The sequence below is a fragment of the Siphateles boraxobius genome, unplaced genomic scaffold (assembly GCF_051911475.1).
Source record: "Siphateles boraxobius isolate OS27281-9 unplaced genomic scaffold, OSU_SipBor_1 26, whole genome shotgun sequence".
Lineage (NCBI taxonomy): Eukaryota > Metazoa > Chordata > Actinopteri > Cypriniformes > Leuciscidae > Siphateles > Siphateles boraxobius.
In genome coordinates, this window is record NW_027508876.1 from 12,831,416 (window position 1) to 12,844,999 (window position 13,584).

At 43.0% G+C, this 13,584-nt stretch overlaps 1 protein-coding gene across 1 annotated transcript in view; it reads left to right on the top strand.

The window, feature by feature from the left end:
* ankha (ANKH inorganic pyrophosphate transport regulator a) overlaps positions 1 to 13,542 on the top strand; it is a 28,956-nt gene extending 15,414 nt beyond the window's left edge. The window contains exons 9-12 of the mRNA XM_077244356.1: positions 9,566 to 9,695; positions 9,794 to 9,917; positions 11,172 to 11,271; positions 12,444 to 13,542. Coding sequence (XP_077100471.1) covers positions 9,566 to 9,695; positions 9,794 to 9,917; positions 11,172 to 11,271; positions 12,444 to 12,575 — 486 coding nt within the window. The 3' untranslated portion in view covers positions 12,576 to 13,542. The remainder of the gene's footprint in view (positions 1 to 9,565; positions 9,696 to 9,793; positions 9,918 to 11,171; positions 11,272 to 12,443) is intronic.
* Positions 13,543 to 13,584: the final 42 nt, after the last annotated feature.

The following is a 13,584-nucleotide window of genomic DNA, read 5'->3' on the forward strand; positions in this document are numbered from 1 at the left end:
AATTCTTTTGAAATGAAAGTGAAAGGTTGTTTTTTGAAAGATCACAGGGATAAACAATGCAGATTTATTTTTTACAGCCATTTTTGATAATATTTGCCATTCATTCTGACCACAACTGTATAATGTTACAAAATATTTCTATTTTAAATAAATGCTACACTTTTGAACTTTCAATTCATCAAAGAATCGTGAAAAAATGTAACACGGTTTCCCAAAAATATTAAGCAGCTCAACTGTTTTTAGCTTTGATATGTTTCTTGAGCATGAGCATCAGATCAGCGTTTTAGATGAGTTCTGAAGGATCATGTGAGGCTGAAAAATGCAGTGGTTGTGTGCATCATGTATGACGTATATGTCTTTTAATTTATTATTTGTTGGTATAATTTTAATTTATTATAGAACATTTAAGGAAACTTCACAAGTTTGTAGCAGTAGCTGTTTATAATAAACTTGCATAAATGAGCAGCTTACTCCTACCTGACACTGATATTAAAATTGGCAATCGTCTCAGTTTCTGCGATTTGGTTCTATTTACTAATTTTATAATGTTTTTTGTTTTTTTCGGATGCCATCCATATTGAAATTAAATGAAAGTATGGTGTGCAAACAGTAGCTCAGGTAGCCTGTCAAAAACCCATGACTTTGCCGAACTACAGTAGGTAATTTGCGCTGGATTCTTTATAAAGTTTGTGTGAGAAAAACACAGACTTGGCAGATTCGGACGGGGTTAGTACATCTCTAACGACCCGGAAAATGTCATGTCTGAACAGGACTTAAGAATGGTAGGATTTTTTTTTTTTTTTACATCAAGATCAAGAAAATGCTATTTAGCTTTAGTTGGAATATAACAGGTCACAACCCATGGACATGCTATTTTATGTTTAATATTTACAACTACCCATTTCCATTTAGTAATTTGGTTTTGTCATGTATAATTATACAAAAAATAGAAAATTTAAAAAAAGTAGGGTTGATGAAGCATGCAGTATCACAGTACAGTTGTCTTTGCTTAAGGGAAAGTTCACCCAAAAATGAAAAGTCCATCATCATTTACTCACCCTTGTTCCAAACCTGTATGAGTTTATCTCTTCTGCTAAACACAAAAGAAGATATTTTGAAGAATGTTGGTAACCAGACAGTTGATGGTAGCCATTGACTTAAAAAAAAAAAACTATGGAAATCAATGGCTAACGTCAACTGTCTGGTTACCAACATTCTTCAAAATATCATATGATAAATGTGCACAACATTCTTTCTGTTAAAAGAAACTCATGCAGGTTTGGAACAACTTGAGGGTAAGTGTTGACTAAATTTTTGGGTGAACTAGCTCTTTAACTGTCACCAACAGTAAAAAAAACCACAACACTTAAAACAGTGTGCATTTTTCACATGCCATAAAATCAGTAAACACTGATTTCAGTTCCCACCTAGGTCGTAAACCCCTTTTCATCTGTTTACTTGTTTTGCTTTTAGCTCAGTTGCCCCGAAGACAAAAACACAACTAGCTGAAATGAGTCACAATTTATATAATGAAAGTCCAACAGCGCTGTTGGAAAGCAGATGTTACACACATGGAGAAGGTTTTACTTTATAATGGACAAAAATAATATATATATATATATATATATATAATTTTTTTTTTTTTTTTTACAATATGCAGTCAGGATAAACTATGTACCATTTTTGTGAAAAAGCAAAAGACAGAACAAACTATAGAGCTCGGATGGACATGTTTCAGTTTGGGGTGTTTGTTTTTGTTTTCTGTGACATGACTTGTAGGTGTGTGTTGAGTAATTATGGATTAGAGGATTGGATCAAATTGAAATTAAAAGCACAAATTAACAACTTGCAAATGCAATGCACACCCTCTTTTCTGAATGGAGATGCAACACCTATGCCACCAGTCGAGATGTCTCAAAACAGCCTGAAGATCTTTGGCAGCTTTCCTGCTTTCTTGTTTCATAATGATAGCAGGGATAACAACAGGTCAAATAATCTTGCAGAGAATATTTGTAACGAACGATCCAACCAGAAACTTTTATTTAATTTTATGTAATTTGTTTTATTAATTAGTTTTTTTATTTAGGGGAGAAATGTTGCTGCATCAATTGCACAGGTCTGCAGAAGTTCTTGGAGGATTTTTAAGTTGGCATTCACATTTCCTAAACAATAGCTACAGAAATGCTCCTTGATGTTAATGTTGCTGTTGCAATCTCATAAACTGGATATGTTTGTCTTTGTAGCCCAGGTTGAAAATGCATTGATCTACTGGTCTGTTTACTGTATTGTTTTTGACAAAAAATCGCTTGGTTTAGTTTTCAGAGTGTGAAAGGCTTAGGAAAAACTAAAATTACTATGGGGGTTTGTGGCTTGAACTGTGGTGAGGAGTGAGCAGTGAAGGTCAAAGCCAAGTGAACATCATATGACTCATGCTATTAACTTGGTTAGATATGGAGGATCTTTCACTGTAAACCGGCACGCCTGGCCTTTGTCTGATCCGATTGTTCCAGAAGAGAGGAATGCCCGTAGGCATGGCGTCGAGCAGGCCTGGTGTTAGACAATTGTATAATATGTTATGAGAGACTTCTCATTCCAGCAAGACCAAAGGCACAGTCAAAACTTACTAGCACATCCAAGATTAAGGGTGATGAAGGAAGGCACAAAAATGTATACTAACAAATGTGCACCATCATATGCATTTTTTCATTTAATTGACACACAATGAGGTTCAATTCGTTAACATTAGATACACACTACCGTTCAAAGGTTTGGCTCATTTAACAAAAAAAAATAAACAAAAAAACTTTTATTTAACAAGGACACATTAAATTGATCAAACGTGATAGTAAAGAAATGTATAATGTTATAAAAGATTTCAGGTCACACTTATGTTTAGGTGTAACGAATGAATCCACTGGAGGCAAGCTGGTTGAGAACCCAAATGCGACTTTACTACAAAATATAATCAAACATAAAACAAGGGCGTGGCAAGGCATGAAACTCAGAACAAGGACCTGGACAAACATTCAATACTAGACAGACACAGAGCAACCATGAGGGCTTAAATACACAAACTAATTACAAGGCAAGGAACACCTGTGAACAATGATCAGACGATTAACAAATGACAAGACACATGGCAGGATCACATGACAATCAGGGAATCACATGACAGAAAATAACATAAAAACGAATCTCGAAAAAAGAGGTTCTCTCTAGAGAGGGAACGAGTATTGCGTAAGTTTAGCTTACGCTACGGGAAAGATTCATCTTCTCGAGATACTGAAGCCAAAAAATTATCCTTAATTTTGTATTCATTGTCAATGCAGTGCAGCAGCTAGCAGACCTAGAGCAGGCCATCTCGCGTGCTCGAAGTCGCTCGTGGCGCGAGCACGGCCGGTTACGCAATACTCGTTCCCTCTCTAGAGAGAACCGAGGTTACATTAGTAACAGAGTATCGTTCTCTTACGAGAGGTTCTCTCGTATTGCGTACGTTTAGCTTACGCTACGGGAACACTTTGTCAACGCCGTGCGAGCCAAGCATCCACCATGAGACCCCGAACTTTCAGGGGAACCCCATAAGTGGAAATACAGAGCAGCGCGCCGGTCTGTATGGGCACATGGCACATACCCCACTTAGTGCAGCTCAACCAGGAGAGCTGAGTCATGTGAGAGTGATCTGAGCAGGAGATCTGGGCAGAATACACCTCTCCTTCAAACTGACAACAGTTTAGCCTGCAAGGCAGGAACTTCTAGGTTATAAAACCTGACAAAGGTAGACGGGGAGCTCCAGCCCGCCGCTACACATATGTCATGGATAGAAATTCCACTGGACCATGCCCACGAAGAGGCCTCTCGTGGAATGAGCCCTGATGCCCAGAGGGCATTGCAGACCTTTTGACGTGTAAGCGGCTGCTAAAGCGTCCACTATCCATCTGGACAGGCTCTGTTTCGAGGAGGCGAGACCCTTGGTGCGCCCACCAAAAGAAACAAAAAGCTGTTCCGAACGCCTGAAGGAGGCGGAGCGCGTAATGTAAAACCTCAGCGCTCTGACAGGGCAGAGGAGATTCACATCACTTTCGCTGTCAGATGCTGGGAGAGCTGACAACGAAATAACTTGCGCTCTGAATGGAGTGCCCATCACTTTAGGAACATAGCCATGTCTAGGTCTGAGTATGACTTTAGAGTCATTCGGCCGGAACTCAAGACACGACGCGCTGACAGACAGCGCATGCATGTCCCCCACACGTTTTACTGACGACAGTTCAGTCAGAAAGACGGTTTTCAGTGATAGATATTTCAACCCCACGGAGTCTAGTGGTTCAAAAGGAAAAGCTTTCAGGGCCTCGAGGACCAATGAAAGATCCCACATGGGAACCGACGGGGGGTGCGGCGGATTCATCCTTCTAGCTCCTCTAAGGAAGCGGTTGACCAACTCATGTTTTCCCAGTGGCTGGCCGTGCGTCGATTCTGCGCACGCTGCCACGGCCGCCACGTATACTTTGAGTGTGGATGGGGACCTTCCCTTATCCAATAGCTCTTGTAGGAAGGTGAGTAGATGCACTACCCCGCATGTCCGCGGGTCCAGACCTCTGTCGGTGCACCATCCAGAGAACACCGACCATTTAGGCGCATAGAGCCTTCTCGTGGAAGGGGCTCTAGACTGTGTGATCGTGTTCATTACTCCTTCTGGCAGGGCAACGAGTACCCGTTGATCAACCATGCATGCAGAGACCAGCGCTCTGGATGGGGATGCCAGATCTTGCCGCGAGTCTGAGAGAGGATATCTGCCCTCACCGGAATCGGCCTCGGAGCTGTATGTGACAGCCATGCTAGTTCCGGGAACCAAATCTGATTCTCCCAACACGGGGCTATGAGGAGCACCGAGTGGCGCGTTTCCCTGATACTCTTGATCACCTGTGGTAACAGAGAGACCGGAGGGAAAGCATATAGCGGGAGCCTGGGCCAAACCTGGGCCAGCACGTCCTCGTCCTTCGAGAAGAACGTCGGGCATTGAGCGTTGTCTTTTGACGCAAATAGGTCGACTTCCGCTCTGCCGAATAGGCGCCACAGTTTCTGGACCGTTTGGGGGTGCAGGGACCTTTCCCCTGGGGGAACATTGTCCCTGGACAGTTTGTCTGGGCCGTCGTTCAAATGGCCAGGCACATGCGCCGCCCTCAGCGAGCGCAGGTGCATCTGAGACCAAATAAGGAGGCGTTCCGTCAGATTGCAGAGATTTCTGGATCTGACACCGCCCTGACGGTTTACATAGGATACCACAGACATGTTGTCAGAGCGGACAAGAACATGCTGGTCCTGTATGAATGGGAGGAAGCACTTCAGCGCGTTCTCGACCTCTATCATCTCCAGACAGTTTATGTGAAAACCTTTCTCCTGGTCTGACCATTGGCCAAAGACCGGTCTGCCCTCGAACAGTCTGTCGAGATGACTTTCCGATAAGAGATGGTTCCCATCCTTACTCCCTGCTGGTACCAATCGCCCACTAACCAGGGCTGCAGAGCCGCTATGCAGGTCTGAGTCACTCTGATTTTCTGGCCGCCAGACAGTCAGGCTCGGCGGGACACGTGAGTATTCAACCAGCGTTGGAGCGGGCGCATGCGCAGTAGGCCCAGCTGAAGCACTGCTGCAGTTGATGCCATACAGCCCAACATCCTTTGAAATGTTTTCAAAGGGAGAAAGCTGCCCTTCTGGAAAAGTGCGGCTAGGTGGCGAACAGGGCGCGCGCGCTGTGTCGATAAACGAGCCGTCATGGTTACCGAGTCCAGTTTTATTCCTAGAAAGGAAATTGACTGGCTGGGCAGTAACGAGCTCTTGGTCCAGTTGACCGTGAGACCCAAGCTTTCCAGATGACTGAGAAGCACTGTCCTGTGAGATAGCAGTTCTGTCACTGACTGTGCCAATATCAGCCAATCGTCCAGATGGCTCATTATTCGCAGCCCCTGACTTCTCAGGGGGGCGAGCGCCGCGTCCATACACTTCGTAAATGTACGGGGTGCTAGGGACAGGCCGAACGGCAGGACGGTGTATTGATATACCTGACTGTCGAAGGCGAATCTCAAAAATTGCCTGTGACGGGGTATTATCTGAATCTGAAAATAGGCATCCTTCAGATCTAGAGAAATAAACCAGTCCCTTGGGCGAACGTGTGCGAGGATTTTCCTGGTCGTAAGCATTTTGAACGGTCTTTTCGCAAGCACTTTATTCAAATGTCTCAGATCTAGGATAGGTCTGAAGGCTCCATCCTTCTTGGGTACGAGAAAATATCGGCTGTAAAAGCCTGACTCGCTCAGAGAAGGTGGTACCTTTTCTATAGCCCCTTTGCACAGCAGCTTTGCTATTTCTGCGTGAAGTAGGTGCGCTACTTCCGCATTCACTATCGTCGCGGTCCGGGCTTGAAAGCGCCGGGGACGGCGAATGAATTGAAGTGTATAGCCCTGCTTTATTGTGCTCAGCACCCATTCTGAAATCCCTGGGATAGTTTCCCACGCAGCTATGTGAGCCGTTAGGGGGGCGAAGGGCCTCCGGGTTCAGATCGCCGCCATTTGCGGGCTTGTGAAACTGAAGTGGAGCCGAAAGTGCGGCGCGCGCGCTCTCGGTTCTGGGCAATGGCTGCTCGCTGAAAGCCGAAACCGGCTGATTTATGTGAGATGTCCCAATCATAAGGGATGGGGAACATTCTTTTTTCACTTTTTGATGCGTGAGCAGCGCTCCGGGCGGAATTCCGCGTGTACGCGGGCACGAGACTTACAACTGTATCTGACGCCCCGATCATAATTGATGCGGAGCGTTTTATTAACGCCCTGCCTTTTGTGATAACACTTTAACACGCGGGAACTGACTGACAGGGAAATGAACTTTGACGGCGGTCCGGCCGCAGCGGGACGCTCGTCTTTTCTCTCTCTCTGTTAGGAGGGCTTCGCGTGCTCAGACTTCAGTATAATTCTTTGCCGAGGCCCTCTGGGGGGCAGCGGTCTGTGACGGCTGTCTGAGCGCGACCTAGGGCGGCCCGAAAGCTTAGGCTGTGCTGGACGCTGGGTGCTGGTTCGCACAGGAGGGTGGCTTTGTCTCTCGCGAGAGCGGCCTGTGGCGGAACTCGAGCGTCGCGGCAGGAAGAGGTTCATGGCCTGCGTGGTCTTCTGCACCTCAGAGAAGTGGTCAACGATCCCGTTCACCGCTGGGCCGAAGAGACCAGTGGGGGAGAGCGCCGCGTTCAGGAAGGTGGCTCGCTCAGCTTCCCTCATATCCGCGAGCGTTAACCAGAGGTGCCTCTCTGTCACAGTTAACGCGGCCATGGCTCATCCGATGGCTTGGGCTGCGGCTTTGGTGGCGCGGAGAGAGAGATCCGTCGCACTTCTCAGGTCCGTAATCGCAGCTGGATCCCAGCCCTTCTCATCCCATTTACGGAGGATGTCGGATTGCAGGATCTGTAGCACAGCCATCGAGTGTAGAGCAGACGCGGCCTGGCCGGAGGCGGCATAAGCGTGGCCGACCAAGGCGGACGTGGCTCTGCAGGCTTTAGACGGGAGGGCTGACCGTGACCGCCATCTCACAGAGGGCGACCGCCTCTTTCACAGGGGGAATAGCCGTGTACCCTTTCTCGGCGGAGCCGTCCACTTGGGAGAGCGACGCGGAGGCCTGTGACTGAAGTCTCGAGGAAAATGGTGTATTCCACGACTTCGTCAGCTCCGAATGAAGTTCCGGCAGGAATGGAGCGTGCCTAGTTGCTGAAGCTGTGCGGCGGCGACTCTGAAGAAAACAACCATCGAGCCTGTTCGGCGCGGGTTCCTTTGGCAGTGACCACTCGAGCCCGAGACGGTCAACAGTCTGTGACAGCAGGCGCATCAGCTCCAGCGCGGGTACGGGTAGATTCCTGGATCGACGGGGTGGCGGAATGAAGCGACCATTCCTCGCTGTCCGATGCCAGGATGCTCCTTCCTGCGCGGTCCCACAGAGGGCGGAGTGACTGCTGCGGTGTTGAAGGCCTCGAGTCGAGCCCGCAGGGTCGACAGCGGAAGCTCCTCACAGAGCTCGCAGCCTCTGGACGCGAGGGCGAGCTCTGTGTGTTCCAGGCCCAGGCAGAGAGCGCAGATAAGGTGGCGGTCTCCGCGGGGCTCTACACGAGCCGCAGGAAGTGCGAGGCATCTTTAAAAAGACGCTCGCTGCTCTTTTAGAATATAATAGCAAAAAGGATACGCCGCTGGATAGCGTAGCTCGCACGGATGGCTGAAGGTGGCGAGGACGGCCGGCTTCCTCAGCGCTGTCCTAAGCTGGCTGTTCGCTGTCCGACAGTGGCGGTGGCTTCTCTCAGATCCAGCGATGCGAAGAGCACGCTGAAGAGACGAAAAATCAGGGAAGTCAGCCTACAGCCCCTACTTGATACGCTAAGCCACGCCCATTCTGGCGGGCTGTGACGCTATGAAGGCGCGGGCGCCCTTCATTGGGCGTGATGTCACGCCAGGCTCACTGGTAGGCTGCAGCAGTTGCCCGCAGGGCAGCCGATGGCCTGCTCTAGGTCTGCTAGCTGCTGCACTGCGTTGACAATGAATACAAAATTAAGGATAATTTTTTGGCTTCAGTATCTCGAGAAGATGAATCTTTCCCGTAGCGTAAGCTAAACTTACGCAATATGAGAGAACCTCTCGTAAGAGAACCCACACCGTGACATTTGGGTCCAGTTTTCACTATTAACTATTAATTACGACTTTTGCCTCAATAAACTTAAAATAATTACTGCTTTTTAATAGTTAGGAAGGTAGTTGTTAAACGGATGTAGAATATGGTCATGCAGAATAAGGTCATGCAGAATAAGGCATTGATATGTGCTTTATAAGTATATTCTAGTAATATGCATGCTAATAAGCAAGTAGGAAATAGAAATAAACACTTTCGTTTAGGATCCAATTCTCACTATGTCAAATACTGTAAATGCTGTACTTTTAAACTTTCTTTTCATCAGATCTTGAAAAAAGTGAATCATGGTCCACAAAAATATTAAGCTGCACAGCTGTTGGAGAAACAAACATGTTTCATGGAGAACCAAATCAGCATTTTAGACTGATTTCTGAAGGATCATGTGTCTCGGAAAAAGACTGAAGTAATGCATTAGGTAGCATGAACTATACTATAATAACTATATTCTTGCATACAGTATGATATAATTATATCACTATGTGTTACATCACACAGTGATATAACTATAACATAAATATAACATATTTTAGGTTATTCAGACTAAATTGAATCATTCATTTTAGTTCATGGTGTTCCTCATTTGTAAGTCACGTTTTCTAAATGAATGTAAATGTCATGTTTTATGAACAAATATGTTCTAAACAATTAAATATTTATGAATTAACTTGAAAATGTTAGTTCATGCCATCCAATGCATTAACTAATGTGTTACCATGTAACTTTTTTGTAATTTGGCATTTTGACACAAAACTGATAAATGAAGTGATTTGTGCACATACAGTTACCACTGGACAGAAAAACTGAGTAATTTTGCTCTGGCTCCTGTTAATTTCTCTATGTCTGTGTTTGCCAGATGTGTTTCATTATATTCTGGACCCCTCATGTTTCTGAGCGCATCCTGGTAGATGTCATCGCGGTGGACCCGGCCTTCGCTCAGCTCTGCATCATTCCACTGAGAGTCTTTTCCTTCTTCCCTCTACCAGGTACCATTACGTCTCTTATTTTACATTTTAACTTTATATACAACCTTATATCATTTGCAGTGCCTTACATCTATATGACCTTGTGTCTGTTTGTACAGTTACAGTTCGAGCTCATCTAACAGGCTGGTTAATGACGTTGAAGAAAACTTTCGTCCTGGCACCTAGTTCAGCTCTCCGCATCATTGTGCTCATCTCCAGTCTTCTGGTGCTGCCATACATGGGGTTGGTATACAGTAGGAATATGCAAATATGCTAAATTATCCTCATTTTAATATCTTGGGAATGTGCTTCTGTGAAGTATGGGATCTTTGAAGTAATTAGCTGTCATGCTGCATCTGAATTTATAGTGGGTCTAAAAATAAACCAATTCAAATCCCTGTCTGCAGACTGCTGCAGCACCATTTAAATTAACTTCTTAAAAGAAAATTGTTCTTTAAAGACCACCTGTAGTGAAAATCAAGTTTTTAATGTTGTCTATGTGGTGTTTTTAATGTGTTTTAAGACAAACCATGTGCAAATTCATAACTCAACACCATTTTCTCATTAAAACTGATCAAAAACTCAACCAAAAACATGGTTTGAAAACGCTGGTGTTCCTTGCGTCACAAACTACCTTGTAATCAATCATGTCACGAGGGGGCCGGGCTTTAGCATATAATTAACTATACTGTGAAGCAGGTGAGTCTCAACAGAAACCAGGTCCTTTCGGTATATTTTTCTGTTGATATGAAAAATCAGGTGAATTTAGCAATATAGCAGGTAAATGATATATATATATTACAATGTTATGATGAACTGAATGCCTTTCTCCACTGATGTTCTATTATGTTCAAAGCGTTTCTAAGGATACTGAATTTTAGAAGGCAGCTGTCTGACTCTGATATGGCTAATGGGAACATGGTTTGTGTAACAATATATATTATTATTACTTTTTTTAATTATCGTTATGTATCCGACGTTGTAGAGAGGGATGCATAAAACTCATTATATTCTGATACATCGACTTGTATATGATTACGAGGCTGTATGATTCACTCTTCCACTACTTCTACTGAATCGATTTCTGGTTCAAACGTATATGGCTGAATGAAACCAGTATTTCCACTTGCCATTGTGCAGCGATTACTGCAGTAAAGGTGACCGAGTGGATCAGGTATTCTGAGCTGGTGTGAGTGGAGGCGGGACTAATTTGATTATTCCACATGACATGTACTACATGAAGCAAGGGTGTGGAGTACATTCAAGCTATTTTAAGACATGAATAAAAAAATGTTCAAAGGAAAAAAACTTTTAAATATGTCATTTTGGTGATCAAAGATTAGTTTTGAGGGGTAAAATAATTGACTACAGGGGGACTTTATGGTTTGTTGATTAGAGCAACATTGTTTTGCAACTGTACAGCATTATTTTTTATTTATTTTTTCTGCTGGTACTGTATTGAAACCACATTTGTCATGTTAATGTTGTTTGTTGCAGGGTGCATGGTGCCACACTGGGAGTGGGATCTTTATTAGCAGGATTTGTGGGAGAATCCACCATGGTTGCAGTGGCTGCCTGTTATGTATACCGAAAACAGGTGAGGAGCCATCAGACCGTGAAAGTCAACAGTTCTGCAGAAATATTAAAGCTGGTGTACTACCTTATTTTCAATGCAGAAGTGATACAATACAAATTGTTTCAAAGCAGTATCACAGTAAAAACAGGAAAGAAACTGAACTGATTTGAGCTGAATATTTGATGAACTGATTTGAGCTGAATATTTGAAGTTTGCATCATTGATTCTGTGTTGATTAAGTTCAGGTCAATTACTGTGTAAAGTTAATCAATTTTAAAATGATTTCGATTTAGCAATTATCCAGACATTATCCAACTCAGTTGTGTGAGACTTAAAAACCATAAGGCACTATAGATAAATAACTACAAGAATAACATAAGGCACTATAGATAAATAACTACAAGAATAACCAAGGGCAGTAAACAGCAAAACTATTTACGCTAAAAGATATGTGTTTATGATAATACATTTATTTTTTAAATATGATTGATAAATAACAGTTTGCAACATCAAGCAGCATAATGGACTGGTTTTGTACAGCTAAAATAACTAGAAGCAACTGACACCAGAAGCCTTGCGCATTCAGATTACAATTGGTCAACCTGCTTTTACGCTAAAAATAAGGTGGATATGTGAAGTTAGGTACAATAACTGGTTAAAAGGGAATTGGAACTAGAGTCACAAACATGCAAAAAATAATGATTATTTTCAGGTTCCAGAACACTGTCATTGGTTAAGAAAAACAAGTAGCCCAGCCCTAAACTCAAACCATTGGTTGAGCTGTTGCTGTGAAAAAAATAAATCTTTTGAAAGTATCACAGTGTTTACTCTGGGGGATTCAATTTAATTAATATTTTTTTGTAATTTAATTAGTTACTTCTGATGTAGTTGCATTAATTACTGTATAAACTATAGAACAATTCTATATAAAACAATAGTGGATTTAATATAATCTTCTCCCTTTAAACGCTTTGGTCGGTTCAAGAATTACTTATTTTTTATTTTGAAAGAATTAAAAGAGCAGTCTCATTAATTTTGTCACAATTTTCATACACGACACCTGAAAGCAGTTGCGCATGGAGTCCGTTTGACGCAAATCAGGAGTATTATTGTCTCAATGGTCCTAGACCTTTAACATACTCGTGTTCAGTATCTGATCTGCAATATTTATTATTGTCAATTTGTGTTGTCAGAAGAAAACCCCAGAAGCAGAAATGGTTGTGGAGGAGAATAACTCTTCCCCGATGGCTGAAATCACTTCCAGGACAGAGTTAGACGTCATTGAGGAGGCTGAGAATGAGCTGACGGAAAGAGAAGATGAGTGAATCAAAGCATGGAAAGAAAAAGCAAGGGTAGAATACTGTATACCTGTTTTTTCTTTCATTTGGAGATGGTGAAGAGGTGGATCTCTGCAGCAGTGCAGTGTCTTGGATTTTTGATAATAAGTGTTAACTAGGACTTTATTCTATAGAACTAATGTTTCTACAGGTCTACAATCTCTGCATTACCCCAGTGGAACGGTGAGATTGTACGGGGTAGCATGAACAGATTTGCATGTCTACATCAAATGCACTCATGCACTTTTTAAAGTGAGGCATTTTTACAGACGTCTTCCAGAGTTCCTGTTCTGCAGCCTGTGAACATTTTCGGAAAATAAAAAATGGAGAAAGAGTGCATCACAAACAGGCTTGAAAGATGTTTTAAGGACAGAACTGTTATCTGCTGAACTTTGACCCTGCGATATACCGTTTTCCTCTTGCATTGAGACGCACAATGATGAGTTACACTTTCTGTGTATTATAAATTGCTTAGAAGGAATATCTTTTACTGACTTGTGGGAAAGACAAAGATTTGATAGTATATTTCAATTGATTTATTTTTGTATTCACTACACAAATGTTGTATAGTTTGTAAATGTCAATATGGAGTTATAGTACAGTACTGAAGTACAGTACTGAAGTACATTAGACTATTTATTTGAGTTTTTATGAACTCATGAACATAATTTCTGATCAAGTCATCTGATCCAGTATTTCGTGCTGGGACCACATTATAGAATCCATTTTATTTCATTTTCCAGATCTTAGCAATTTACTATATGCTTTACTTTCAATACCTCTTTTGTTAAAATACTAAATGGAATGTAATTTTGAGTTTTTAGGGCCTGCTTTACTTGCCTCTTGTTACTCGGTGCTTGTGGCCTACCGAATAACAGATCATGTCACCACATACAAATAAACTAAGCACCTTATGAATGCATTAATGTGTTTATTAAACAAATGTTGAGCTAAAGCTGTCCTTTTTTGCATTTCTGTTTTGCATCGGTTTTGTGCA